General features: G+C 44.7%; 1 protein-coding gene across 1 annotated transcript; it reads left to right on the top strand.

Moving 5' to 3' along the window:
- The first annotated feature begins 12 nt into the window (after positions 1–12).
- LOC103823920 (myosin-13) lies at positions 13–27,880 on the top strand. Its single transcript, XM_050981583.1, has 39 exons — positions 13–216; positions 316–459; positions 551–707; positions 1,284–1,311; positions 1,402–1,513; positions 4,896–4,988; positions 5,085–5,148; positions 5,238–5,336; positions 5,432–5,535; positions 5,754–5,892; positions 6,313–6,431; positions 6,532–6,681; positions 6,768–6,938; positions 7,271–7,580; positions 8,567–8,646; positions 9,172–9,259; positions 9,934–10,051; positions 10,672–10,795; positions 11,227–11,363; positions 12,028–12,283; positions 12,880–13,122; positions 13,807–13,983; positions 14,597–14,742; positions 14,829–14,919; positions 16,476–16,865; positions 16,957–17,083; positions 17,474–17,592; positions 18,961–19,157; positions 19,649–19,832; positions 20,195–20,360; positions 21,164–21,288; positions 22,796–23,104; positions 23,194–23,397; positions 23,746–23,871; positions 24,967–25,137; positions 26,239–26,343; positions 26,423–26,518; positions 27,521–27,693; positions 27,877–27,880. The coding sequence occupies exons 1-39, from the start codon at positions 13–15 to the stop codon at positions 27,878–27,880; spliced, it is 5,850 nt and encodes a 1,949-aa protein (XP_050837540.1).

Genomic DNA, 27,880 nt, shown 5'->3' with positions numbered 1-27,880 from the left:
GCAACTGCAGCCATGAGCTCGGATGCAGAGATGGCAATCTTTGGAGAAGCTGCTCCCTACTTACGGAAGCCAGAGAAGGAGAGAATTGAAGCCCAGAATCGCCCATTTGATGCTAAGACAGCCTGTTTTGTAGTAGATGACAAGGAAATGTATGTGAAAGGTACCATACAGAGCAAAGAAGGTGACAAAGTCACTGTTAAAAAATTCGATGACACAGTAAGTGATATCATTGTTACTCCAATGGGGTCACCCAGTTCAGGCAGTTCCCTGTTTCAGATTTTTCCTGTTGTTTCCTTCTCTTTTTTTTTTTGCTAGACTGTGACTGTAAAGGATGACGAAGTCTTTCCCATGAACCCGCCCAAATTTGACAAAATCGAGGACATGGCCATGATGACCCACCTGCACGAACCCGCTGTGCTGTACAACCTCAAAGAGCGTTACGCAGCCTGGATGATCTACGTAAGTGGCAGCAGCAGCTTCCTCTGGGCAGCCTCAGGAGCTGCTGGGCCAGGCTCAGGGGAAGCCAAGGTGCTGTGTCCCTTCCTTGCAGACCTACTCGGGTCTCTTCTGCGTCACCGTCAACCCCTACAAGTGGCTGCCGGTGTACAACCCCGAGGTGGTCACTGGCTACCGAGGCAAGAAGCGCCAGGAGGCCCCTCCACACATCTTCTCCATCTCTGACAACGCCTATCAGTTCATGCTGACTGGTGAGTTACTTGGCAAGAGTGGAAAACACTGATATATGTAGGGCTGGCTATTTGGTCAAGGAATTTTAGGCTCTGCTCTGCGGTCCCACAGTCCTACAGCACAACGCAAGATCAGACTGTGAAAATCTTGATGGTCTGTGGGCTATCAGATAATGAAGGAAAAGCAGTAGCTGGCTGTATGGCTTTGTGCCTCCTCTCTTTGTAAGGAATTTAAAGGAGAAACACAGCAGATAATCTGATTATATTTAAACAGCATTTAAGCCAAGGTCTATACATAAAAGATAACAAATAGTAAGTGGGAAGCCTTGTAAAGAATCACTGCTTGAAGTTAAATTTTTGGCTACTTCATCTCTGTCTGTACCAAAAAAAAAAGTCCAGATGCAAACTAATGTGTATTAATGCATCACTTACCTTGGCTTGTATGAAGGTGATAAATACTGATATAGCACAGTTCACTGATATAACACAGTTCACTGATATAACACAGTTCACAGTTCCCTTGAAGTCAGTTGTGTCTGAGGAACTGACACCTTCCACATCTCATCTGAACAGCTCTTTCTGTGATTTTGTTTTCAGATCGTCACAACCAGTCAATCCTTATCACGTGAGTATGTTTTGGTTTGAGTGACAGAGCTGACAGAAAAGTGATGATGTTTCCTGTTTCTTGTAATAATTAATATTTTTGCTTCAACAGCGGAGAATCCGGTGCAGGGAAGACTGTGAACACCAAGCGTGTCATTCAGTACTTTGCAACAATTGCAGTCACTGGTGAGAAGAAGAAAGATCCACAGCCTGGCAAAATGCAGGTATGACATCAGCTCTCCCTTGCCAACACTGACTAGAAAGTACCAATGTGTATTTTGGGGCTGCAGGAATATCTAAAGGCAGAAAGTGTTGTGCAGCTGAGAAGACAGTCAGGATGCACAACCCAAGCACACCTATGCTCATTTACCCCTGGACCCAGCCTCAAATCTGCTGAACTCTTATAAAACCATTTTGTCAGTGTAGGAAAGCCTCCATTTTCACAGGAGAGTCTTTACCAGGGAGGGGGAGATAATGTTAGACAGCAGCTTTCTCTGAGCTGGTTGTCCATCAATGTACCTATTCTTCAGTGTCCTCTGAGATCCAGAGTGCCTGAGTGCTGCAGGTGAAAAGAGAGCAGTTGTAGGTACACAGATTGTGGGAATTGGGGCTGTGTGTGCCACAGTTTGGGGTCACTGGGCTGTGTGTGGCACAGTTTGGGGTCACTGGGATGGGGCTGTGTGTGGCACAGTTTGGGGTCACTGGGCTGTGTGTGGCACAGTTTGGGGTCACTGGGCTGTGTGTGGCACAGTTTGGGGTCACTGGGCTGTGTGTGGCACAGTTTGGGGTCACTGGGATGGGGCTGTGTGTGGCACAGTTTGGGGTCACTGGGATGGGGCTGTGGCCCAGCCTCATCCCCAGTGGGTGCAGCTGTGAGCAGCAGGTGAGCAGCACTGACAGCAATGAGCCATGGAGTGCCCAGGGGTGCTGAGCAACCACCCAAGGGAGCAGAGGGCACACAGGGACAGTGCAGGGACAGCAGGGGTATAAAAGATTGGGCTGAAGAACAAGAAGGTCAGATGCCTGAAGCTATCTGAAATGATTTGATGTTATTCTGTATGGGCAAATGCTTAAAGCCTTCTGAAATTTTATGGTGACACTCTGTGTATCATGGCTCTATTGACTGTGACACATGCAGTGACAAGCAGTCAGTTCTCACTGGCACAAGGCTGTGCCATTCCTGGTCCTTGGCTCATTCCTGTTGGCAGGGGAAGTGCAGGAACTCTGTGCTGAAGTTAAGCATCATTTCACTTGCATCAGGCAGTAGCTTCCTCTGGCTGGTTTTTCTGTCTGTGGTTAACAGAACGGCCCAGAGGGACAGCAGGAGAAAAGGGCTGGATTTGGGACAGCTGGGGCCACTTCCCTCACAGTCAGAGAGCAACCTCAGAAAGGATCCTTTCAGGAAAGAAAGTGCATGCCTCGATGTCCCTTTGCTGAGCAGCACAGCTGCTGCAATCTGAGCCCACTGGTGCATTTGCAAGGCCCAGGCTTCAGTCCCCAGCACAGAACAAGCAACAAACACCCTTGTGGCACAAGTGTGTGCCACCACAGCCTGTGAGATGCTCATCAAAGCGTGTGCATGTGTCAGCATGTTATTTGAGTACCCAAGGGCATAGTGGAGCTTAAGGAGATTCCAAGGCTGAATATTCTTTCACTCAGAGGCAGGTGTCTGTGATTGATGGGTTGTTATGGCCAAGGCAAGTTCATCACAGGCACTCTTTCCATCAGCACCATGTTAGAATCTCCTGGGCTCAACTTTCATCAGCTGCTCACTATGCCAGGACTGATCTCAGAAAAGCTTCAAGACAGCTGAGAAATGTACAGACCATGTATGATAGAAGGAAAATCACCTGGCTCTCAGGCTGACAGAAATCTGTTCTGCCCTCTTCTGAATATCCACAGAATACTTCATATTTTGAGCATTCCAATCTCCGTGACAATAGAATGTTCCTCTTTATAAGAACATTAAATGAAACAGGTTATGGTTTTGAGTAGCACAGCTTTCAATGGCAGATGCAAGCTGAAATCAGGTGCCAGGCAATGGTACAGGAATAAGGAAAATGTGTAACAGCATTTTCCCAAAATATGGTCTCGCCCTCCAGCACTTTGCCACCCAGCCTGTAAACAGCACTCCTGAATGAACTTGAGTAAAGAATTGCCATGCTCTTCCACACTGTTATCCATGTACAGTGCTCCTGTTTAAGTTCCCTGATTACAGCCGTGCACTCAAAAGAGAGTTGGTGTTGGTGTAGTCAGCTGCACTGACACACACATCCTTCTCCTCTCCTCTCCTCTCCTCTCCTCTCCGCTCCTCTCCTCGCCTCTCCTCTCCTCTCCTCGTCCTCTCCTCGTCCTCTCCTCGATCCTCTCCTCTCCTCGCCTCTCCTCTCCTCTCCTCTCCTCTCCTCTCCTCTCCTCTCCTCTCCTCTCCTCTCCTCTCCTCTCCTCTCCTCTCCTCTCCTCTCCTCTCCTCTCCTCTCCTCTCCTCTCCTCTCCTCACATGTGAGAGGGCATTATTCTATGGATAGGATATTTTATTTAAAAAAATATTTAGAGCTTTCTATGCTACTGTGTTGCTTTAATTTTAGAGGTCCATCTTCACAGCGGACTAACAAAAAGGAATTTAAACCTGCTGTGCCATCTGCAGACAGTGCTGGGAACGGCAGTGCCTCTCCCCTGTGCTCAAGGCTGCACCACTGCAGTAACTGAAACAGTGCTGCTCACCTTTCATCTGATATAAACCAATTTATCATTTTCTTTTCTTACTCTTGGTTTTCCTTCTGTCTTGGGAATTATCCCTGGCAACATTTTCATGCCCAGGTTATGGAGGATCAGTCATGACTTTTCTAGAGTCACACTAGTGACTCTGCTTCCTGGGCTGTATTGCACCAAAAAGGAGAGAATAATGTCACAGAAGCTTTTTTCTTTCCATATTTTTGCACTTACCAAGAGAGATACAGCACAATATCAAAACTTTATATGTTGATCATTTTTTCTGCAGTAATGCAGCAAGGGAAAAAAAAAAAGAAATTTAAGAGTCTCTGTTCTGTGCTTATCTAAGTCTGGTGTTTGAGTGTCAGGCTTTGTCCATGTCTCAGTTTTCAAAGAATGTCAAGAGCTGTATTCCTGCACCCTGAAAAGCTGCTGTTGTTTGAATGCAACTGCAAAATTTTACATTCTACATTTTACATTTGGTAGGTGTTTCCTACCAAAGTCTGTACTTCTCAGGCTTCAGCAACCTTCAAAAAACTTTCCAGATTTCTCACATTTTCTTTAGCTGTAAAACTTTAGTGAACAGGAGTGCAGAAACAATTCTCATACAGGTTTCAAAGGCCCTGAATTACACCGCAGTGACTTTGTATGTGATACCCAACATGTGGTATCAGATACAAGAAGCAAGAAAACACAGATCTGTCTTTCAGCACTCTTCCCTTTGAAACCCATGGCAATATCCATGAGTATTGGCCGATGAGTGATTAAGAGCTCTGTTAATTTTTAAGTTTAAATCACCTGTGATAAGTAAAAATTATCTGTTTATCCTTTTTTGCAATATTTGTTAATTACTAAGTAGTAAAGTGATAAAGCAGCATTTTCTTCTGTGACTAGGGAACTCTGGAGGATCAGATCATCCAGGCCAACCCACTGCTGGAGGCTTTTGGCAATGCCAAGACTGTGAGGAACGACAACTCCTCGCGCTTTGTAAGTTCATTTCAGATTTGTTGGAAAGAAGAAATTTAATGCAAGTTTCAGTCATTGATTTTCATAACCAATGGTTTGATCTGCTCTGCTTGATAGGGAAAATTCATCCGGATTCACTTCGGACCAACTGGCAAGCTGGCCTCAGCAGACATTGAAACCTGTGAGTTGCAGCAACTCAGTGCAAGCAGAACTTAGGCATTTGCAACCTCAAATTGATCAGGAGTCTAACAGCACCTCTCTTTTGGTTAGATCTCCTGGAGAAATCCAGAGTCACTTTTCAGCTGTCTAGCGAAAGGAGCTACCACATCTTTTACCAGATAATGTCCAACAAGAAGCCGGAGCTCATTGGTGAGTGCCAGCAGCGCTGGGCTTGGCTCAGTGAGTGCTTTCTCTTCCCACTGTGATCTCCCCAGTGCCACTAAAGCTGACCCACATACCTGCAGATCTCCTCCTTATCTCCACCAACCCCTATGACTTCGTCTACGTGAGCCAAGGAGAAGTCACGGTTGCCAGCATTGATGACAGCGAGGAGCTGCTGGCGACAGATGTGAGTAGAGCAGAGCAGGGCAAAGCAGAGCAGAGCAGAGCAGCCCTGCAGCCAGCCCAGATGCAGCCAGGGGGGCCTGGCCAGCCAGTCCCAGCACTGCTGGCCCAGTTTCATGGGACTGGGATGGTGCTGGACACAGCGTGGGCAGGGGCAGAAACCCCACCTGCCCCTTGTGCTTCACCCTTTGTGCTTTCCCAACCTGCCTGTTGCCCCTGCAGAATGCTGTGGACATCCTGGGCTTCAGCCCTGATGAGAAGGTGGGGATCTACAAGCTGACAGGGGCTGTCATGCACTATGGGAACATGAAATTCAAGCAGAAGCAGCGGGAGGAGCAGGCGGAGCCGGACGGCACAGAAGGTAGGGCTGATTGCAGAGTTTGCTCGTGAACTGCACCAGCAGGGAGCCAGCAAACCAACCCCACTGAGTGCCCAGCCCAACACTTTGCAACTTATTTTTCTTTCCAGAAATTAGTTTTTATAAAGATAGTTTCAAGTCTCACAAAGTCTGTGTTTTAATTTATTCTCTACAAGGAAACAGAAAGACATACCACTTAAGCATTGCTGCAGCCCTTTAGGCACGGACACAGGATTGTGTTGCAGCTGAGGTGTTGCCTTTGGAGCAAGGGGAAAATTCTCCATAAGACTGGAGAGGAACTTCTCTTGATAATAGATGCATTCGAGTTGTGCCAAAAGTAGGCTCCTTGTAACAGAGAAATCCCAGAGGACCAGGACACTTTTCTTTGTCCCTTCTGAACTTGTTTGCTGTTTCTGGTCCTAGTGGCTGACAAGGCTGGCTACCTGATGGGTCTGAATTCTGCTGATTTGCTCAAGGCTCTATGCTATCCCAGGGTGAAAGTTGGGAATGAATATGTAACCAAAGGACAAAATGTCCAACAGGTATAGAAACAGCCCATCAGCTTCTCAATTTCTTCAGAGTGTTCTTTCAAATTTAAAGCTAGCTCAACATTTGTTACTGCCATGGCTGTGCTTCTTACAGGTGTACAATTCAGTGGGTGCACTGGCTAAATCAGTCTATGAGAAGATGTTCCTGTGGATGGTTGTTCGTATCAACCAACAGCTGGACACAAAACAGCCCAGACAGCATTTCATTGGTGTCCTGGACATTGCTGGCTTTGAGATCTTTGATGTGAGTTACTGTAGGTATGCCTGCTCACTGAGGGCTGCTTGAAACTAAATGGCTTTTTTTTTTTTTTTGGTATTTTGGATTTTTAGTTCAACAGCCTGGAGCAGCTGTGCATCAACTTCACCAATGAGAAACTGCAACAGTTCTTCAACCACCACATGTTCGTGCTGGAGCAGGAGGAGTACAAGAAGGAGGGGATTGAATGGGAGTTCATTGACTTTGGCATGGACCTGGCTGCCTGCATTGAGCTCATTGAGAAGGTGGAAAAAATCTTTTCATTGTAGGAGAGTACATTTCTTTCATGAAAATTTATTTTACTTCAGTCATTCTTGACAAAATGATGCATTGCTGTTGAGTTACCTCTTCACATCAAGATAGGCAGCTTAGAAAACCAAAGCTTCTGGAACAGCAGCTGTCTCTGCACAAACAATGGTTTCCTGAACAATGTGGCTGGGGTGGAAGGGAAAATGCCTACACAATGTTAAATCAATGACTTTAACAGCTGCCTTTAAACAGTGAGGTGAACAGTGAGGAGCTGCAATGGCTCCCCTCCCCACCACTTACTTTCTTTATGTATTCATATTTCTCCCAGCCCATGGGCATCTTCTCCATCCTGGAAGAGGAGTGCATGTTCCCCAAGGCAACTGACACCTCTTTCAAGAACAAGCTCTATGACCAGCACCTGGGCAAGTGCAGCAGCTTCCAGAAGCCCAAGCCTGGCAAAGGCAAGGCTGAGGCTCACTTCTCCCTGGTGCACTATGCTGGCACAGTGGATTACAACATCTCTGGCTGGCTGGACAAGAACAAGGACCCTCTGAATGAAACTGTTGTGGGGTTGTACCAGAAATCATCCTTGAAGCTGCTATCTTTCCTCTTTTCTAACTATGCTGGTGCTGAAACAGGTAAGTGCCTTTTCAGTGATGGCCAAAAAGGCAAAAATCAACTAAAGCCTTCTTCTGCTTCTCCTCTCAGTGGTATACTCAATGCTTCCAGCCCCTAAGGTGACCTTGTTCTTTTGTGCATCCAGACATGCCAAAACTAGGACACCAGCATGCAGAACTGTTGGAAACACCCCATTTATGTGCTGCAGAGAAGTAAAGCACAGCAAGTCCAACCCCAAGTGACAGGAGGTGTATGTTTCCTGACTGTGCTGTGCATCACCTGCATGCTTACTCAGCCACTAGACCGGGGCCAAATGAATGCACAAAGTGCAAGCGTTTTAGGCTTTGTAGACAGAGTTTTGTTTCTTGAGGGGAACTGGAAGGACAGAAGGGAGACCATGGAACAATTTCATATCCAGCTGGGCAGTCCTGGTGTTGCGACAGAAAAAGAGACAGAATTAATTTGGAAGTCCTCTATAAGTCTCAATTTAATTGGCTTCAACAGTACAGCAACCATGGAAAGACACTGAGCTGCTAGGACTTGTATTTCTGAGACTAAAATTTGCTTCCTGCCATAACTCAGAGTAGAACTGTATTCTTCACCTGGAATATTGGATGAGGAGATTTCTCTATAGAAGACCTCCCTGCACTAAGTGGATGCCAAGTGCTGAGTCATATTTTTGAGGTCTTCACCTAATTAAAAAAAAAAAATTAAATGGGGGTTTGTGTAATAGTGAAAGCAATATGTGACCAGAAGCACAGAGTACACTGTTAGGAAACTTAGGTCAGGCCACACTGTTCCATACTAACAGCCTAAATCTTGCATTTGAGATCAAATGTCCCACACACTGATCAACAGCTACCTGGCAGCAGTTCACTAAACTCTCAGGGAGCAGTGTGTCATTATTTAAAATGAAGTATTTTATTGGTCCGTGACCAAAGGAAAATGAAGCCTACAAAATGTACTGCATATCCTAACTGCTCACCTCCCATCTACTTCTTCCCAGGTGATAGTGCTGGTGGTGGTGGCAAGAAGGGTGCTAAGAAGAAGGGGGGCTCTTTCCAGACAGTGTCTGCTGTGTTCAGGGTATGTGAATTTCTTTTTACATGAGCTATGCTTCTACAAAATGATCTGAGGGCTGGAACACCTATCCTAGAAAAACAGCTGAGAGAGTTGGGGAAGAGAAGATTCCAGGCACACTTTATTCTGTTTTTTTAAATATATAAAAGGGGGCTTATCAGAAAGAAAAATACTTTTTACCGGGGTCTGTAGTGACAGGACAAAAGGTAATGATTTTAAACTGGAAGAGGGTAAATTTAAACTGGATATAAGAAAAAAAAATTCACTCTGAGGCTGGGGAGGCCCTGGCACAGGGTGCCCAGAGAAGCTGTGGTGGCCCCATCCCTGGAAGTTTTCTTGACCAGGTTGGATGGGGCTTGGAGCATCCAACTGGGATAGTGGGACAGGAATGCTGGGCTTGATGACTCCTGAAGGCCTCTTCCAAACCAAACCATTCTGTGATTCCTTGAACTTAAATAACTCCCTGAATTTAAACAAGAATGCAAAAGCTTTGTAACCTGAAGCTGAAGCCCTTGTTTTGTTCTATCCCAGGAGAACCTGAACAAGTTGATGACTAACCTGAGAAGCACCCATCCTCACTTTGTGCGTTGTCTGATTCCCAACGAGACCAAGACACCTGGTAAGGCCACCCTTGTATTCTGAAGGCATGGGACTGGCAGGAATTGGCCTGTTAAGCCTCCACACCAACTTCCCAAATAGCTCCTTCTGCATGTGAAGTCCTTTTGGGGGTTGGCCAGCAAGACAGTAACAAGGGGAGCTTTTTTGTGTTGTCTACTGTGACTGAAAAAATTTGAGCATTGCATGGCCCATTTACTCAGTTTTGCTATGTGTGTATCTGCATCTTTGTTTAATGTGTGTACAGACCTGAGGGTGATAAAGATGGGTTTGATTACAGCTGATAAAATTGCCTGTTGTGGGTAACAGCATTAGAAAATCCCTTGTCTGGACAGCACTGCACTACTCTGTGCCACCTTTGCCTACATCCAGTGAGGAGGATGATGCTGTTGAAGATTTTTCAGCTGGTCTCCTAAAGCACCATCCTGCCATTTTTTGAGAAATGTGGCCTGATGCCTTTGCACAAGCACTGCTAGCCCTTGTGTTCCTAGTAAAATTCACTGATGTAACTCTCCACAACTTATATGAATTTAAGGCATGTTCTGTCTGCTCTTCCTGCATCTTTAATTTAAATCCTGCTTGAATTAAAAAAAAAAAACTAGATAATTCTGAGATGCTAATACATATAAAGATTCCCTGGGATAAAAAAGGGATCATGATGGATGTATTTTGTTTAAGGTGCAATGGACCATTACCTGGTGATGCATCAGCTGAGGTGCAATGGGGTTCTGGAAGGCATCCGAATTTGCAGGAAGGGGTTTCCAAGCAGAATCCTTTATGCAGATTTTAAGCAACGGTAGGTCCTCAGTTATTACTCCCTGTCTGTTAGGAAAAGGCCTCAGTAAGCACACAGCTCAGGTGACATGTCTGGTGCCTCTTTCCCAGTAAGCGCACAGCTGAGGTCACGTCTGGTGCCTCTTTCCCAGCCAGACCAGATTAGTGGCATTGGAGGGAACCAAGGCATTAATTCTGTTCTGAGGTCACTCCAGTGTTCCCCTCTCTGACCAGACCAGAGATTTCTCTAAACATCAGAACCAGGATAATTTCTAAACTGAAGCCAAGGCCTGATGATTCAAAGAGATGAAAACACTTGCAGTGTAATGAGTAAGGTGCCATTACAGACTACTCTTTGGAGTCTTCCAGAGTACAGACACAAAGTCAATGCACAGGAGCCTCCTCTCAGTGCTCTATCTCTGGTCTGCATCGTGTGCCTTTTCTTCATCTTTAAAATGGAGACAACTAAACTGGTTCATGGGGGCCCAGTTGCCATAGAGTGCTAACTCAGAGCTGTCTGCTGTTGTAGTTAAATGTAGATTCTTCCATGCTACACTGATGTGAAACTGACCCATGGCATACAGTTGATCCTATTTTCCTCACCCTCTTTGCAACCAGTTCTTGCAACCTGTCTCACCACAGGTATAAGATCCTTAATGCCTCAGCCATTCCAGAGGGCCAATTCATTGACAGCAAAAAGGCTTCAGAAAAGCTTCTTTCCTCCATTGATGTTGACCACAACCAGTATAAATTTGGCCACACCAAGGTAAAGTCCTTGTGGAAGAGTAGGTATAATTAAGCAAAATATTTTGTTTGTTGAAAGTATTTTTTGCATACTAAATCAGCCTTCATGATGATTATAAGCAGTCCAACCATTCTGCCCTGGGCAGGGACACCTTCCACTGTCTCAGGTTGTTCCAAGCCCCATCCAACCTGGCCTTGGACACTTCCAGAGAGGAGCTAAATTTTCCATAAACTACAGTGGAGCAGACATCAAATAACTCTGCAATAATATGATTATCTCATACAGAGTGACTCGTCATGAATCACATGAACATTGACAGAAAATTTCTCTAGCTCTTAAACCCTTCTCCTGCAGGCATTTTTCTTAAACTGCCTTGTACTGCCCTGCATCAGCTGTCAATGGCCATGCATCTGCCCAAGCCTCAAGCTGTTGGACCCTTTTTTATGTTCCAGGTGTTCTTCAAGGCAGGTCTCCTGGGACTGCTAGAAGAGATGAGAGATGAGAAGCTTGTGAGCCTCATCACTCATACACAAGCTATGTGCAGAGGGTACCTCATGAGAACTGAATTTAAAAAGATGAATGAAAGAAGGTAATGTGAGAAAATGCCAGCAATTGCACTGTGTCAGACCAAAGGTCCATCAATGTGATATATTGTCTCAGGCCAAAAGCTGTTCTTGGGAAAGAACCTTAGAAATTATTGGGGAACAGAGCTGGTACAAACAATCAGCTTCCTCCTGACAGTCTCACAAATTCTGGCAGCAGCTGCTTAGCATTCAATTCCATAAAAATGTTTCCTGAGTTTTTCAGTTTCTGTCTTAAAAATTTCTAAAATGGTATTGGCTATTTTGAGTGACCCAAAAAGCATCAAGCTGCTGTTTCCACAATTGACAGTAACTGCCAGATTTTTAGTCTAAGCAGCAGTACTTCAACACTATCAGTTTCACTCTGGTATTTACCTGAGCACTTGATATTGAGGAAAGCCTCAGAGATTCTCAGTCAATATGGGAGAGAAGTCTGTCTGTTTTGTAGTATTTCTTCCTCACATATTCAGACAATAGAAACATTCAAGCTACTGAACCAGCCATTCTCCAGTAAGGGCCTTGAAATTGCTCTTTAATAAAAGCAAGGGAGAGGAGGAAAAAAAGTCTCATGCAAAAGTTCTTGTGGTAAATCCTGATGATGTGTGGAAAATAATCAGTATGTTTCTAGCTCAAGTCTCACCACCCTCATTAACTGGTTTCATGTGTTTTCAGAGAATCTATTTATATCATCCAGTACAACATTCGTGCATTCATGAATGTCAAACACTGGCCATGGATGAAATTGTACTTCAAGATCAAGCCCTTGCTGAAGAGTGCAGAGTCTGAGAAGGAGATGGCCAACATGAAGGAAGAATTTGAGAAAACCAAGGAAGAGCTTGCAAAGTCTGAGGCAAAGAGGAAGGAGCTGGAGGAGAAAATGGTGACCCTGTTGCAGGAGAAAAATGACCTGCAGCTCCAGGTTCAGTCTGTGAGTAAAATCCATTTCCAGATTCACCCCACTTCCTCTTACTCTGCTGTTCTTTTGCTGCTCTTTTCCATTGTCCTCTATAAGCAGGCATGTCATGGGGACAAAGCCTCCACTGCTTTTGTCTCATCTTGTCCCTTACACCTAAGCAAGGTGCAGGCATATACCAAACTAGCACCAGTAAGAAAACAGGAGGCTCCAACGCTATCACCAGTGGGAGAATCAGACATTGCACAGTGTATATAATGTGCTCCTCACAGTGGTGTCTGATTCTGGATGGAATATAGGCTGTTTCCACATCTGCTGCCACTATAATATGGAGCTTTTCTCTCAGAGGCAGGACACAAACTGTGGAAACTGCTTTTCTCTGGAATACTGCTGAACAGAGACTGAAATGGCACTGGTCAGGTTCTAAAAGGTGAAAAAATATTACATGGCCAGGAGCAGTTTGGTGCAAGTGGACTTGTCACTTGTTGCCATGGGCTTTCAAATCAGTTCAGTTTAAAAAAAACCCCTGTATTATTTCACTCACCAAGAGTCTTTAATGTCTTTTGTCATTTTTATGATAAATATAATGTGCCTTCAATGTGTTCTGGTAGGAGACTGAAAATCTAGCTGATGCTGAAGAGAGATGTGAAGGACTCATTAAGAGTAAAATCCAGCTAGAAGCTAAAATTAAAGAGCTAAATGAAAGACTGGAGGATGAAGAGGAGACAAATGCTGAACTGACAGCAAAGAAGAGGAAACTTGAAGATGAGTGCTCAGAGCTGAAAAAAGATATTGATGATCTTGAAATGACTCTGGCCAAAGTGGAAAAGGAGAAGCATGCAACAGAGAATAAGGTGACAGAGGAATCAGGGAATTATTCTTCCCCAGACTGTGCTCCCATACAGCTTGTCAGTTTTGTGGAAAAATGTGGCCACTTATTCATAGAATAAGTTTTCTGAATAGAAGTGAAATGTGTCCAATGCATAGGAGAGAGATATTTTCACTTAGTCAGCTGACAGAATTTTTTCTTTAAAGTTTCTTTATCAGGTTATCATGGTTTGTTTCACTTTTAGGGAAAACTTAACATATTTTTGGCTGTGCTTAACACTTGATAATCTTGTTTGAACGAACATGACTTGCTGAGAAATTACAGCTGTTTCACAGCAAATATATGCAGGAAAGACATTCCTTGAGCAAGATCAACTCAGAGGGCTTTTGTAAATCCCAATGGGAAAAACTTTCAGAGGCAAGTGAAGATCTAGCAGGTCTCACTATAAAATTTAGTAGAACAGGGGTGGGGACCAAAAACAATAAAGAAAGAATTCTTATCACTGCAGGACCAGAGAATGAGACTCTCAGGTATGATATATGCTGCTGCCCTCATGGCAATCAATATAAACATTCTGTAGAGAGCATTTTGACTACATCCAAGCAGGATGATAGGAGAGGGTTTGCAAGGTTTTGCAAGGATAGGAAAGGTCTTGCAAGGGTGCAGTCACTGTGTTCTCAGTCTGCCATTTCTCATGGCTGTCTGACAGGTAAAGAACCTCACTGAAGAGATGGCAGCTCTGGATGAAAACATTTCTAAACTCACCAAGGAAAAAAAAGCCCTACAGGAAGCCCACCAGCAGACACTGGATGATTTGCAAGTTGAGGAAGACAAAGTCAGCACCCTCACCAAAGCCAAGACCAAACTGGAGCAGCAAGTGGATGATGTAAGTGAAAGGTTTTGGGTTGTGTATATATCCACTGTGACAGATTAAAGTACACTAGAAATCTGTAGTTTGGAGTATAAGCAACACCTAAAGCAGACAAGCCAGCTCTAATAATTTCAGCCAGTAAAACACTGCTAATTTACAGGAAATTGTGGAATTCAACAGATCTTTCCTGTCCATCACAGGGTATTATAGCACTGTAGACTTTTGTGATCTGATTTAACTCTTTAGCTGAAGCAGGAGACCTGTGACAGTTTGAAGGTTGCTGCAGTGTTATTTGTGTGCACATATACTCCAGGAAGTTATAAATACTGGGAATTTGTGTATATTTAGCAGTCTATATGTTAGGAACTGCAGCTACTGGAAAAATTTAATTTCTGTTTTTTCAAAAACTGGTATTTCAACTGTGCACAGCCAAGCTGTGAACAGCTCAATGTCTGAAAACTAAATCACCATGGCAGCTCTGGTCTCATGGTGAGAGTGCAGCACATGTGGAGATGGCCTGATTATTTTCTCTATTCCTCAATTTCCAGCTTACTTAGATTTTTAAACCATGAATAGTTACTTTCAAAGTATAATTTATGTATTTCAAAGTATGTTTTATGTGTTTTAGCTTGAAGCATCTCTGGAACAAGAGAAGAAGCTGCGAATGGACCTTGAGAGAGCAAAGAGAAAACTGGAGGGTGATCTGAAAATGTCTCAGGATTCCATCATGGATCTGGAAAATGATAAGCAACAAATGGATGAAAGGCTAAAAAAGTATTGCACTGACTTATTATGCTCTTAATTCTGAAATTCATGTTTTATCTTAACCACACTGAATTTGCCTTCTTGTTCTTTAATAGAAAGGATTTTGAAATTAGCCAGTTGCAAAGTAAAATTGAAGATGAGCAGGCTCAAAGTTCTCAGCTGCAAAAGAAAATTAAGGAGATTCAGGTAAATTCTAGGAGTTATCAATAATTTTAGTGGCAAGCCCAAATTTCTTAGAATTAATTGGTATTGATTCTTAGACCATTCTACAAAAATATTTTCCCTCACATGAATAAAACCATTAATATGGGACTCTGGGTGCTGCTCCCATCTCAGGGCACTTTCACAGAAACTCTGTACATGAATACATAGAAAATTTCTGACATGAACATTGTGGCAGGCTTGGAGCATGCCACAGATGTGCAGCCACTGAGAGTCACTTTTCTAAGAAAACAATAGGATGTGACTCAATGTGTCATGATCAGGACAAAGATCACCTTCTAAATGCAGAACCAGGAAGACAGCTCTCTTCTGTGCTGTTATCCCATGATTGTTCATGTCAAAGTTACTTCCATCCCTTCTCCAGTTTGCTGCTGGAGAAAGGACACTGCTTTGTTCTGACCTGACTTCTAGGAAATTTCCAAGAAATTCACATTTCTTTATATTTTCCAGTGACAGCCCTTGTATTTCTTCAGGAAAATGCAATTTTAAAGCTTTCACAAAGTAATAAATCCATTCTGAGCTATAACATAAAGTATCAGATTTTACACTTACCATTGCTCCAAAACTATTACCTGTCCTAGGACTCAATACAGTGAATTTTCTAGAGGTACTTTGTCACTGTCATATTTTTAGAAAAATCCCCTTGCCCAGGATTCTTCTCCTGGGAAGCTGAGAAGCCTCAGAGAAAAAGGAAAACAATATTATCTCATTTACTTCTCCTGTGGTTTGCTGCTTTGGAATGTGGTTGGAGATTGTTTATCCAACAGGTGAATTGTTTTGACTTTATGACTGTGGGGGTGTTCTCAGGGGTCCTAGGATGAGGGAAGAGATGAGAATCTTGACTCCATGTTTCAGAAGGTTGATTTAATATTTTATGATATATATTATATTCAAAAAATGCTATATTAAAACCATACTAAAAGAATAGAAGAAAGGATTTCATCAGAAGGCTAGCAAAGAAAGGAATGAGAATAAAATCTTGTGACTGACCAGAGTCCCAACACAGCTGGACCTGTGACTGATCATCAAGTAGAAGCAACTCACTTGGACCAATCAAAGATGCACCTGCCACATTCCACAGCAGCAGATAATTATTGTTTTTCTTCTCCTCTGAGGCTTCTCAGCTTCTCAGGAGAAAAAATCCTGGCAAAAGGATTTTTCATAAAGTATGTCTGTGACAAATGACCAATCACAGTCCAGCTGTGTCAAGACTCTGGAGAGGGTCAAGAGTTTTCATGATCATTCTTTGTAGCATTCTGTCTGTATCCTTTCTCTATCCTTTAGTATAGTTTTAGTGTAGAATTCTTTTATATAATAAAGAATACAAAAATAATTTGACCTTCTAAAAACAGAGTCAGATTCATCACTCCTTCCTGCCACAGGAAACCCCAAAAGATACCACAATACTTCTCTTTAGAAAGAGAAGTATTAATGGATGTGAATGTTTCCTCTTTATTCCTGAGTGATAATTTTAAATCTGTCCATCCAAAAGTCCTCTTTTAACCAATGAACTCTCATAGGCTCGGATTGAGGAGCTGGAGGAGGAAATTGAGGCCGAACGCGCTATCCGCGCCAAGTCTGAAAAGCAGAGAGTCGACCTGTCCAGGGAGCTGGAGGAGATCAGCGAGCGCCTGGAAGAAGCAGGAGGGGCCACAGCAGCTCAGATTGAGATGAACAAGAAGCGTGAGGCAGAGTTCCAGAAGATGCGCCGTGACCTGGAAGAGGCCACGCTGCAGCACGAAGCCACGGCTGCCGCCCTGCGCAAGAAGCACGCGGACAGCACAGCTGAGCTGGGCGAGCAGATCGACAACCTGCAACGCGTGAAGCAGAAGCTGGAGAAGGAGAAGAGTGAGCTGAAGATGGAGATTGATGACTTGGCCAGCAACATGGAGTCTGTCTCCAAAGCCAAGGTGGCTGCACGGGAAGAAGTATTTGTCATTGTTATCGTTGTTCTTCTGCACAGCTGGATGAACTGAGGGATTTGTTTCTCCCTCTTTGCAGAGTAACCTGGAGAAGATGTGCCGAGCTCTTGAAGACCAGTTCAGTGAAGTCAGAGCCAAAGACGATGAGCATGTGCGGCTCATTAATGATCTGAACACACAGAAAACACGCCTACAGACTGAGAATGGTACGTGCCTTGATGAAATTAAGTGTCAAGCACTTAAATATGCTGCCTGAATGCCTGTGTGTTTTGTAACATATTCATCACCTGGGGATCTGAACAAAATTCAGAATGTAGAATCTCCTCCTGGTGGCAATGATAGAAACATGCCCAAGGAAACACAAAACCAAGCCAGAAGCAGTACTGTTAGTTAAAATGAAAATGTGAGTTTGTGGTCAGTTCATCTTTTCTTTGATGCCAGCACAGCTTTCCCTATCAGTGGGAATGCAATTACTACTGTCCCTTCAATTTACCACTTTATATCTTGCAATCACTTCCCACATGGGTAGCTGCTCTCATTAATTGGTTTTATGTCTTGTATCTCTGTGTAAAAAATCATCAACTTTTTCTCGTTAGGTGAACTTACTCGGCAACTGGAGGAGAAGGAGGCCTTGATTTCTCAGTTAACTCGAGGCAAACATACTTTCACCCAGCAGACTGAAGAGCTGAAGAGACAACTAGAGGAAGAAAATAAGGTGACTTGCTTTCATTTGAAACAACAAATTTTAAAATAAATGAGATTTCTCCTCAGAGAAGGGACATCAGAGTAGTGAAAATTTTGAACTTTGCCTTGGAATACAACACAGAGAGGAGACATTAAAAATTAAATAAGCAAGACAGTTTAAGCCCTTCTCATCTTGCATTCCAAAGATCAAAATCATGAGAGAAATGAAGGAAAGCAGCTCTGTGCCCATAGGCAAAGCAAACAGCAGCAGCCAAAAAAAGGAAATGGAGCAGGAGCACTTGCACTTTGTCTGTTGGTGGATTTATTTTGCCTCTGCCTGAAACACCTGGTGCAGATGTGTTTGAGAGGTGTTATCCCCCCAGGCAAGATGGGCAAGCGTCAGACATATTTTATGAAAAATCCTTTTGCCAGGATTTTGTCTCCTGAGAAGCTGAGAGGCCTCAGAAACGAAATGTGAACAACAATTATTGCTGCTGTGGAATGTGGCAGGTGCATCTTTGATTGATCTCATGTAGTTATTTTTACTTGATGACCAATCATAGGTCCAGCTGTGTCAAACTCTCTGGTCAGTCACGAGATTTTATTATCATTCCTTTGCTAGCCTTCTGATGTCTCCTTTCTCCTTCTTTAGTGTAGTTTTAGTATATAATTTTCTTTTAAAATAATATATATAATAAAATAATAAATCAGCCTTCTGAAACATGGAGTCAAGATTTCCCTGTCTCTCCCCTCGTGCTGGGGACCCACACACACCACCACAGGCAAGCACCCGACCCTGTTTAACAACATCAAGCCTGAAACACAGAATCCCTAATGTTATTCATTTTGCTCCTTCTGTTTCTCTAGCAACTGCAGCACATGGGCAGGGAGATATGAATATTTTATCAGACTAGAGGAAAAATACCCAGTCACAAATTATTTGTGCTCTGACAATTTCACAGAATCACAGAATCACAGAATTTCTAGGTTGGAAGTGACCTTTAAGATCATCGAGTCCAACCCATGTTCTAACAGTTCAACTAGGTCATGGCACTAAGTGCCACATCCAGTCTTTTTTTGAACACATCCAGGGATGGTGACTCCACCACCTCCCTGGGCAGATGATTCCAGTATTTTATCACTCTTTCTGCGAAAAATTTTCTCCTTAATTCTAGCCGGTATCTCCCTTGGCACAGCTTGAGACTGTGTCCTCTTGTTCTGTCTGTTGTTGCCCGGAGAAAGAGACTGACCCCCAGCTCACCACAGCCACCCTTCAGGAAGTTGAAGAGAGTGATAAGGTCACCTCTGAGTCTCCTTTTCTCCAGGCTAAACAATCCCAGCTCTCTCAGTCGCTCTTCATACGGCTTGTGTTCCAATTTGTTTCATTTTAACCTCCAAGGCCAAGAACGCCCTGGCCCACGCCCTGCAGTCTGCTCGCCACGACTGTGACTTGCTCCGGGAACAATATGAGGAGGAGCAGGAGGCCAAGGGGGAGCTGCAGCGAGCCCTGTCCAAGGCCAACAGTGAAGTGGCCCAGTGGAGAACCAAATACGAGACGGACGCGATTCAGCGCACGGAGGAGCTCGAGGAGGCCAAGTACGTGGAGGGGTGGCTTGGAGCAAGTAGAAGGATATTTAAGCATAATGAGGGCAGAGCTGAAGGAAACCAGGATATGTTTGTAGGGGTAATATGCAGAGCAGTGTGCTTTTTAATGTATTGGAAGTGAAAAGAAGAGCGAGTGGATATTTAAAGGAGAAGTAGGGGTGGAGGCTTAGGTGTGTCCACATGAAGGAGAATTCCAGTGCATTGAGTTAAGCACTGTAGTTGGAAGAGCACATTCTTTACACTGGCAGTATTGAAAACATATTTTTGGTCCTCCTCCTCATTGGTACAGTTCATACTTGGGTGCATATCCTCTCAGTCTATGCACCACTTCAGAGTGCTGTGCCACCCCCAGGCTCCTGGCGCCACAACATTATATATTGCTCTCTGTGCCCATCTTCACCTCATTCCAAACTCCTTTCATGTCCATTTTCTGAGAAGGTCAGAATTTTGTTTTTCTCAGTGCTGAATGTCCCATCCTGCAGGAAGAAGCTGGCCCAGCGCCTGCAGGAATCAGAGGAGCAGATTGAGGCTGTCAATGCAAAGTGTGCTTCCCTGGAGAAGACAAAGCAGAAGCTGCAGGGGGAAGTGGATGATCTCATGATTGACGTGGAGAGGTCACATGCAGTCTGTGCAGCATTCGATAAAAAGCAGAGGAATTTTGATAAGGTTTGTTCAAAACACTGTGCTAGATCTAAACATCATCAGATATTAGATAGGACATAACAAATTCTGAGATTATCAAAATTCTGCACTCACAATAGAATAAATTGCATCCTACCCAAAGCAAAATTATGGTAAGGACCCCATAGTGGGACATCTGGTAAAGTCACTGTGTAAGTAACCCCAGGTGACCACAGAAAATAACAAATCAGCTTTCTGATAATTTTAAAAAAACTGGTCTGCTTGACCAGTCACAAGAGAGACTGGTTAAGCAGACTGAGTAGTCACATGCAAGCTAACAAGCCCTGGTGCTAGTCTGCCAGCCTAATCTTGGGGGAGAATGGGTCATTCTTCTCCTGTCACTCCAGATCCTGGCTGAGTGGAAGCAGAAGCACCAGGAGAGCCAGACTGAGCTGGAGGCTGCCCAGAAGGAGTCTCGCTCCCTCAGCACCGAGATCTTCCGGATGAAGAATGCCTACGAGGAGATGCTCGACCAGGCTGAGACTGTCAGAAGGGAGAACAAGAACCTCCAGCGTGAGTTTATGTGTCTGTCACCTTGGCTTCACCATGAATCCACATTTCTGGACTCCCAGAGCTCTGCCTCTTCAGATACTTCCACATTTCTGGACTGCCAGAGCTCTGCCTCTTCCCAGGGTTTTGTTCTTTATGATTTTCCCACAAAGGTTGTGACTTCCCTTCCTGTTCAGCTGATCATAAAGTCACCTGCAAGCACACACTTCCATCTCTACAGCATCCTGCTCCCTCAGGATGCTCCCCCTTCTTCACACCACTGTAATCTTATGTAGGGATGAGGACCAAGGTAACTGAATAGACAGAAATTATGATGATACTCAGTTTTTTCAGATTGCTTCAGTTGCTGCTACTAGAGAAAATCTGGTGGGCTGTTGTCTGTCTCCTGATTATTGGAGGATCCTGCAGCTGTGGCACAATGGGTTTGCATTTAATAAGCAAACTAATTATAGGAAGGAAATACAACTCAGATCCTTTTAGTGAACTGAATGATCACTGGGAATTATCTGAGCATAAGGAGATCAATCAAACATGACTGTCTCTGGAGATGTAATTTCACTACCCAGAGGAAGCTGACATTGGTTTCTGAGCTTACTCCAGTGGTCCCTCTCATTTTCAAATTGCACACTGAGCTGGGATGTGCAGGCTATCAGAAGTAAAGATTGCACATAAGATGAATTATTTTTCTCATTGTTACATCCCATTACACCAGAGTCTCTTTTGTCACTCCCATTGCCAAAGAGCAATTGCAGGTGCTGCTGATCACACTGTCTGAGAGGAGCTGAGTACGTGTTTTCTGGTTGCAGAGGAAATTTCTGATCTGACTGAACAGATTGCTGAGTCTGGAAAAGCAAATCATGGGCTGGAGAAAGCAAAGAAGCAAATTGAGCAAGAAAAGTGTGACCTACAAGCAGCATTAGAAGAAGCAGAGGCAAGTGTCCTCAGTCAGGGGCTTGCTTTTAGAGAAATGGAGAACAGAGAAAATTTGGGGATATATTTTATACTCCTGCTTGTCCTGAAATTGTCCCAGAAGTGCAGTAAGACAGCACAGACAGACCCAAAAGCAAAGGGACTGCTCTCCTGCCTTACAAATGTGGCATTCCTTGCTGTGCTATCAGGCACAAAACCCCCTCAGTTTCAATCTAAAATTGAGCTCATTTTGCACCATCTCTTTGAATTTGCTTCCATGGAAGGCTGAAAAAGTCACTAACACTTCAAAATTCTAACAGTTTTGTTTTTAGCCTTCTGTTCTGTATCTTCCCTGAGTGCCTCTTGGGAAAGATATTATTACTTCTGTATGACCACATCAGATTCTGCACAAAATATCTTTGTGAGCCCTTCATGGGCTGCCCATGATATACCTAGAGCATGCCTCAGACACAGGGACACAGAATTAGCTTGTACAGGATCCCTAGAAGTCTTTACTCAACTTCCTGGTCAAGGAAGGACCAACTCTGAACTTACATTAGGTTGCTCAAAGCCTTGTCTAATTGGTTTTTATCATTTTCAAAGATGGAGATTTCAGAGTATTGCTGGACAACCTTTTCCAGTACAACATAATTCTCAGGGTTAAACATTTTCATCCCTGTATGCAGCCAGGATTTCCCTTGTATTGACTTTTAACAGACCTTTTGTCTTTTTGTTGTCTACCACCAAGAAAAGCCTCACGTTATTTTCTCTTTAACTCCTCTTAGGTAGAAAAAGAAGTATAAAACAATCTCTAGATGTCACTAAATGGGTGGGCAGTGGGAGCAAGAGTTATTGTGGTCCATCTATTCCAATTTATGCATCTAAATATCATCAGTCCAATCCTGAATTAGTCACCATAGGCTCATTCTAGACTCCAAAAGGAGAATCAGGCATCTCTGGAAAATATGTTCTTAAAAGGGATGCCAGGGCTGCATCAACTGTTTTATTCTCTGCATGTGCTTATTTCTGTCCAGTGGGTGGAAAGACCCAGCCTCAGGCTTTTCACTGCTACTACAACAGAAGCTGGATGGCACCAGAGGGAAGGAAATGATTTCCAGAGGGAAAGGTTGTGTGAGAGGGGAACTTGGCCCCACAGTCACTGGGGTGGGACAAAGCAGAAATCAGCATGGAGGTGCAAGAGCAGGCAAGTTGCTCCTGAGCAGGAGGTTTGGCTGTCCTATTTTATATTTCCTCATGATCTGCTGTCTCTCCAGTCTCACCACAGCCTTCAGTGCCCAGACTGTGTGGTATCTGAGGCATTTTCCTAAGGAATATAATTCCTAAATTACCATTGAATATCCAGCTGGGGTACAGTGACTATGGGATAGCAGTCAGCTTTTTCAGGGCTTGGACTTTAAAGGTCCATGTTAGGGTCCCTCCCAGCTGCAAAGGGTCTCATTTCTGCATGGGCATTTCCCAGCAATGGGCACTACAGAGACAAATTATAAATTATATTTCAACCCTCACAGGGCTCTTTAGAGCATGAAGAGGGGAAAATCTTACGTGTTCAGCTGGAGCTGAACCAGGTGAAGTCAGATGTTGACAGAAGGACTGCAGAGAAAGATGAGGAAATTCAACAGCTGAAGAGGAATCACCAGAGGGTATTAGAGTCCATGCAAACCATGTTGGATGCCGAGGTCAGAAGCAGAAATGATGCTCTGAGGCTGAAAAAGAAGATGGAAGGAGACCTGAACGACATGGAAATCCAGCTGAGCCATGCCAACTGTCAGGTGGCAGAGACACAGAAGCACCTTAAAGCTGTGCAAGGGCAGCTCAAGGTAGGGACCACCAGGCTGCTGTGCCCTGAGCCTTTGCCACTCCCTCTGCTCCCTTCTGGCTCTCACAACAGGCGCTCTCACCTTTTCAGGACTCCCAGCTCCATTTAGATGATGCCTTGAGAGAGAATGATGACCTGAAGGAGCAGCTGGCTATAGTAGAGCGGAGGAATGGTCTGATGACCACGGAGATGGAGGAGATGAGAGCTGCCATGGAGCAGACGGAGCGAGCCCGCAGGGTGTCTGAGCAGGAGCTCACAGACGCCAGCGAGAGGGTGCAGCTGCTCCACTCACAGGTATTTGGCACCACCTGGCACCACGGGAGATTCCTACAGGCCTGTGGGAGTGGCACAAATACCCCTGCTGTGTGAGGGCAGAGGGAGCTGGGGCTGCATCAGGGACCAGCAGGTGCCTGGCAGGGCTCCCACCCCCACTCTGGGCTCCCTGCCTCGGGGGGCACCAGAAATGCAGCCCCTGTATGAGCCATGCTCACATGGCTCTCTGCTTCTGATTCCTCAAATGTGGAATTCACAGGGAATAGGACCAATTAAATACTCTAGAATTCTGAAATTTTAGGCAGCAGCTCATCCTACACTAATTAGTAAACAGGGTGGGGATGACCTGTCTGCTGACTGCCCCAACAGAACACGAGCCTCCTCAACACCAAGAAGAGACTGGAAGTGGACATAACTCATTTACAGACTGAAGTTGAAGACAGCATTCAGGAAGCCAGGAATGCAGAGGAAAAAGCAAAGAAAGCAATCACAGATGTGAGTCCTCTTGCTCTTCCATTTGGTACTACCACAGACACTTTTCCACTTCAGAAAGGCAGCAGTCAGATGGAGGAGAACCAGTTCTTCAACAGAAAATATCTGTGGCACACAGCCCCTGCCACATGGGCCTCATGCAGCCATTGCCCTACAACTTTTCACAGAAGACCCTTCCAGAAAGGGTCCTCATGTCCTGCTAGCTGTCTGTATTGAAAATAATTCTCTCTCCCCTTCTCCATACCCATTCACTTTTGCTTCCAGAGTAAATATAGTAGGCAGAATAGAACAGATGGTGGCAAAATTGTAACAGAAAAAGAGTAGTTTGAGACAAAAGCCTGTCCAGACACAGCACAGAAAAGCAGAAATTAAGGCTAAAATCACACACAATCCTATATAAATGCTAGGCATGTAAGAAAGAAAGAGAGAATATAAATGGTTCATTTAAATGAGGCTACAGTTTCCACATTATCAGAAATAACAACACCTGGGATATTTAGGAAAGGTATAGGAAAATTAAACAGAGAATGGTGACACTATTGCATCAAGTCCTGGTGCACCAGTGTTTGGTCCTGCCTGCCCACCAGCAGCAGTGCTGCAGGATCCCTGACCTCTCTGCTGTGCCACGTTGGTGACAGCTATCAGTCCCAGCTTCTGAGCACCTCAGCAGCCAAAAGCTTTTCAGTGCAGTTTGAGGTACTCAGGGTCATCTCACTGCCAAAAACTGCTTAGAAGTCTGACTCTGGCCAATTTCAGACAGCCAGATACCCAAAGTCATGAGGAAGCCCAGAGATGCAGAGTACTAGCTGGTAATACCTCAGTTTTGACTGACTTAAAACACAGAACGTTGGTACCAATCCATTTGCATGCCTTGATTATTTTCTCCTTTTTATCAACCCTGTCTGTTCCCTGAGGTGAAGCAGTTTTAGAAACACAGACTTTGAGAAGGAGTGACCCTGTTTGTGTGACAGAGCCTTATCCAGGCCATGGGCACTGAGAATGTGCAGAGTCACTCCCCAGTGGGAAGCTGGGGGTTTTTCCCAGCACCCAGAACTGCTGGGATGGGGACATTTGTAACACAACTGTGACCACAACCAGGCAGCCATGATGGCAGAAGAGCTGAAGAAGGAGCAGGACACCAGTGCCCACCTGGAGAGGATGAAGAAGAACCTGGAACAGACAGTGAAGGACCTGCAGCACCGTCTGGATGAGGCCGAGCAGCTGGCACTGAAGGGAGGGAAGAAACAACTCCAGAAGCTGGAGGCCAGGGTATGGTGAAGATTTAGATAGATTAAAGTGAAGTTTCTGACTGGGTCCTTGGTTGGTGGAGCCTCTTGAGAGGGTGAAAACAGGGAGAGCCCCAGATATTCCCAGCAGGTTTGGTGAGAGCTGTGCTGAGCAGCCAAATATTGCACTGTAGGTGATGAACCTGAGAGTGACCTCAAAAAAACTGAGTGGGAAAATGGGGCAGATGGACATCAGGGAGACATAGATGGTGATTTTGTCTAGGGAAAAATAATTTAAGTTGTATTTACCTAATGGAACTAGTAATGGACAGACTCCAGAAGCTGTTGAATGTACAATAGAAATGAAAACCTTAAACAGAAAAAAATTTGGGCTTCATTAGGAAAGGCACTGAGAACAAGACAGAGCTGTATGGCAACACCTTCATGTCACTATATTAAGTATACCACGTGCAGTTCTGGTCTCTGCAGCTCAAGAAGGATCTGCTAGATAAAGATTTATGAGTATTGACAACCAAGGCTAGGACTCTGCCACTGGGAGAGACCAGCCCATCTTCACCTTTAAAATAAATAAAAAATAAATACTTTACAGAGTGGACAGTGAAATTTGGAAACCTGCCACCATGGAAGGCTGTAGAGGCAGCTGGTAAAAGGTACAAAAAGGGAGTAGAAATCAGCAGGTTTGCAGAGGGGCACAGGCACAGATATGCCACCTTACATCTCTAGTTCAATATCTGTGGAAGCTGGACAGGTGGAAAGGGAATAGACAGCAACCAGGTTTCCATGCTGTCCCCAAACAGTACTTGCCACTGCCACTCCCAAAGATAGCAAATGAAAGACAAAAAATGAAACAGATTTTTCCCATTTACCTGGTGAACATTCATAGAAGCCACCCTTCCCTGTTTCAGTTTCCTCTTCTCTGACAGATTTAAGCCTGATTTTGACTACAAATGCTCTAGGTATGCACAGCTAAGTTCCTTTTATAAACAACTATGGATTCACACACTCTGCCATCACCAACATAACACGGGGAGCATATTTTACCTAGTCTAGACCCAAAAAGCAGCTGCAGGACAGCAGGATCAGCAGCCATTCTTGCCATCCTCACCACGTTCCTGTGTTCCAGATTAATGAGTTAGAAAATGAGCTTCATTCTGAGCAGAAACGAGGAATAGAATCCCTGAAAGGAGCTCGCAAGTACGAGCGGAGGCTGAAGGAGCTCACTTACCAGGTACTGCACATCCTCCACCCTCCTACGTGGGTCACCCCAGTTCAGCTGCCAAGGCTGACTCCACTTTCACTTCCTACAGTCTGAAGAAGATAAGAAAAATATTCTTCGGCTCCAGGACCTGGTGGACAAGCTGCAGTTAAAAGTGAAAGCCTACAAGAAACAGGCTGAGGAAGCTGTGAGTGGAGGACTCTTTTCAGTGGGGCCTGGGTGGAGATTTCTGAAAGGTGGGCTCCCTAGATCATTAAAATAATTGAATACTGAGTTTAACAGGGCAGCCAAGGCCACACTGCCTTTGAATATTCTTAATTATGGCTCACAACAGAGCGGTTGTAGTTGTAGTTCTCCTGGAACTGGTGCACTTTTGGAGCCACACAAGCCAATTTTCCCATCTGGAACAGAGTGAGGTAATTGTTCTGCCCCCTGAGTGGCCATGCTGTGGATGGTACTGGATATAAACACAAAGTACTGGCAATGCAGGGCTGTACCTGTAAGGCCAGCACAGGTGTCAGTGGTGGCAGGGTATCCCTGGCTGGGGTCTCTGTACAGATCCCCAACAGGACAGCACTGCTGGGAACGTGCCTTGAGCTGTTTATTTTCCAGCATCACTCTCATTCCATGGGTATGGCAATGGGAAGATGCCAGCAGCTCACATCCCAGGCTGCAGACACAGAACTCAATGGTACAACTCACTTGATGAGTTTTTTGACCAATCACACAAAGCAAAAGCACACTGACAGTATTTATATCTGTATAGTATATATTCTATAGTGACAGTGGTTCCATCCAACCACTCCAAGCACAGGTACCTTTGGTTAAACAATGCTGGCTTATTTCAAATACAACACTGCTTGTGAGCCTTAAACACAATGCACAGAGCTCCATTATTAAGCTTAGAACTCCCTCATATCTCACAAGATAAACTTTTCTGCAGCTCAGGGGGTTATTCCAGACAAGTGTTCATACACAGACCATTGTTCTATTTGTCCTTACTTTTCCATTTCTTACATAATTTTCCTGCTGACCAATCTCATGGCTCCTGCACAGCTCTAACCACAGCTCTGCTCTCTCTGAGGCCTTTTGCAGCTTTCCCAAAACCCTCTGATTTTATGGATTCCCCCTCTCAGGGGATTCCCACAGCAGGGCAGTGACATTTGTGCCAATGCTGTCTGATTTTCAGGAGGAGCAGGCAAACATCAATCTCTCGCGGTGCCGCAAGGCGCAGCACGAGCTGGAGGAGGCCAAGGAACGAGCTGACATTGCTGAAGGGCAGGTGAACAAGCTGAGAGCCAAAAGCAGGGACATGGAAGGCCAGGTGAGTTGGAGGCTGCAGACAGGGACCCTCCTGTGCAGGTGGTGGCACAAAAGTCACTGCCCAAACAGCCACAGTTGCATTCCTTCCACTGGAGCGTCCTCAGAAAGAAAGGCCAGGAATTGTCACTGTCTTGGTTTGGAAAGCCAGGTGTCAGCTGAGGAAGGCAGGAGCCTCCCCTGAAATGGAGAATGTAAACCCCCTCCCTCCGAATTGCTTTTAAGTTAA

This window comes from Serinus canaria, chromosome 18, assembly GCF_022539315.1.
Source record: "Serinus canaria isolate serCan28SL12 chromosome 18, serCan2020, whole genome shotgun sequence".
Lineage (NCBI taxonomy): Eukaryota > Metazoa > Chordata > Aves > Passeriformes > Fringillidae > Serinus > Serinus canaria.
This window is presented reverse-complemented; position numbering and strand designations above follow the sequence as displayed.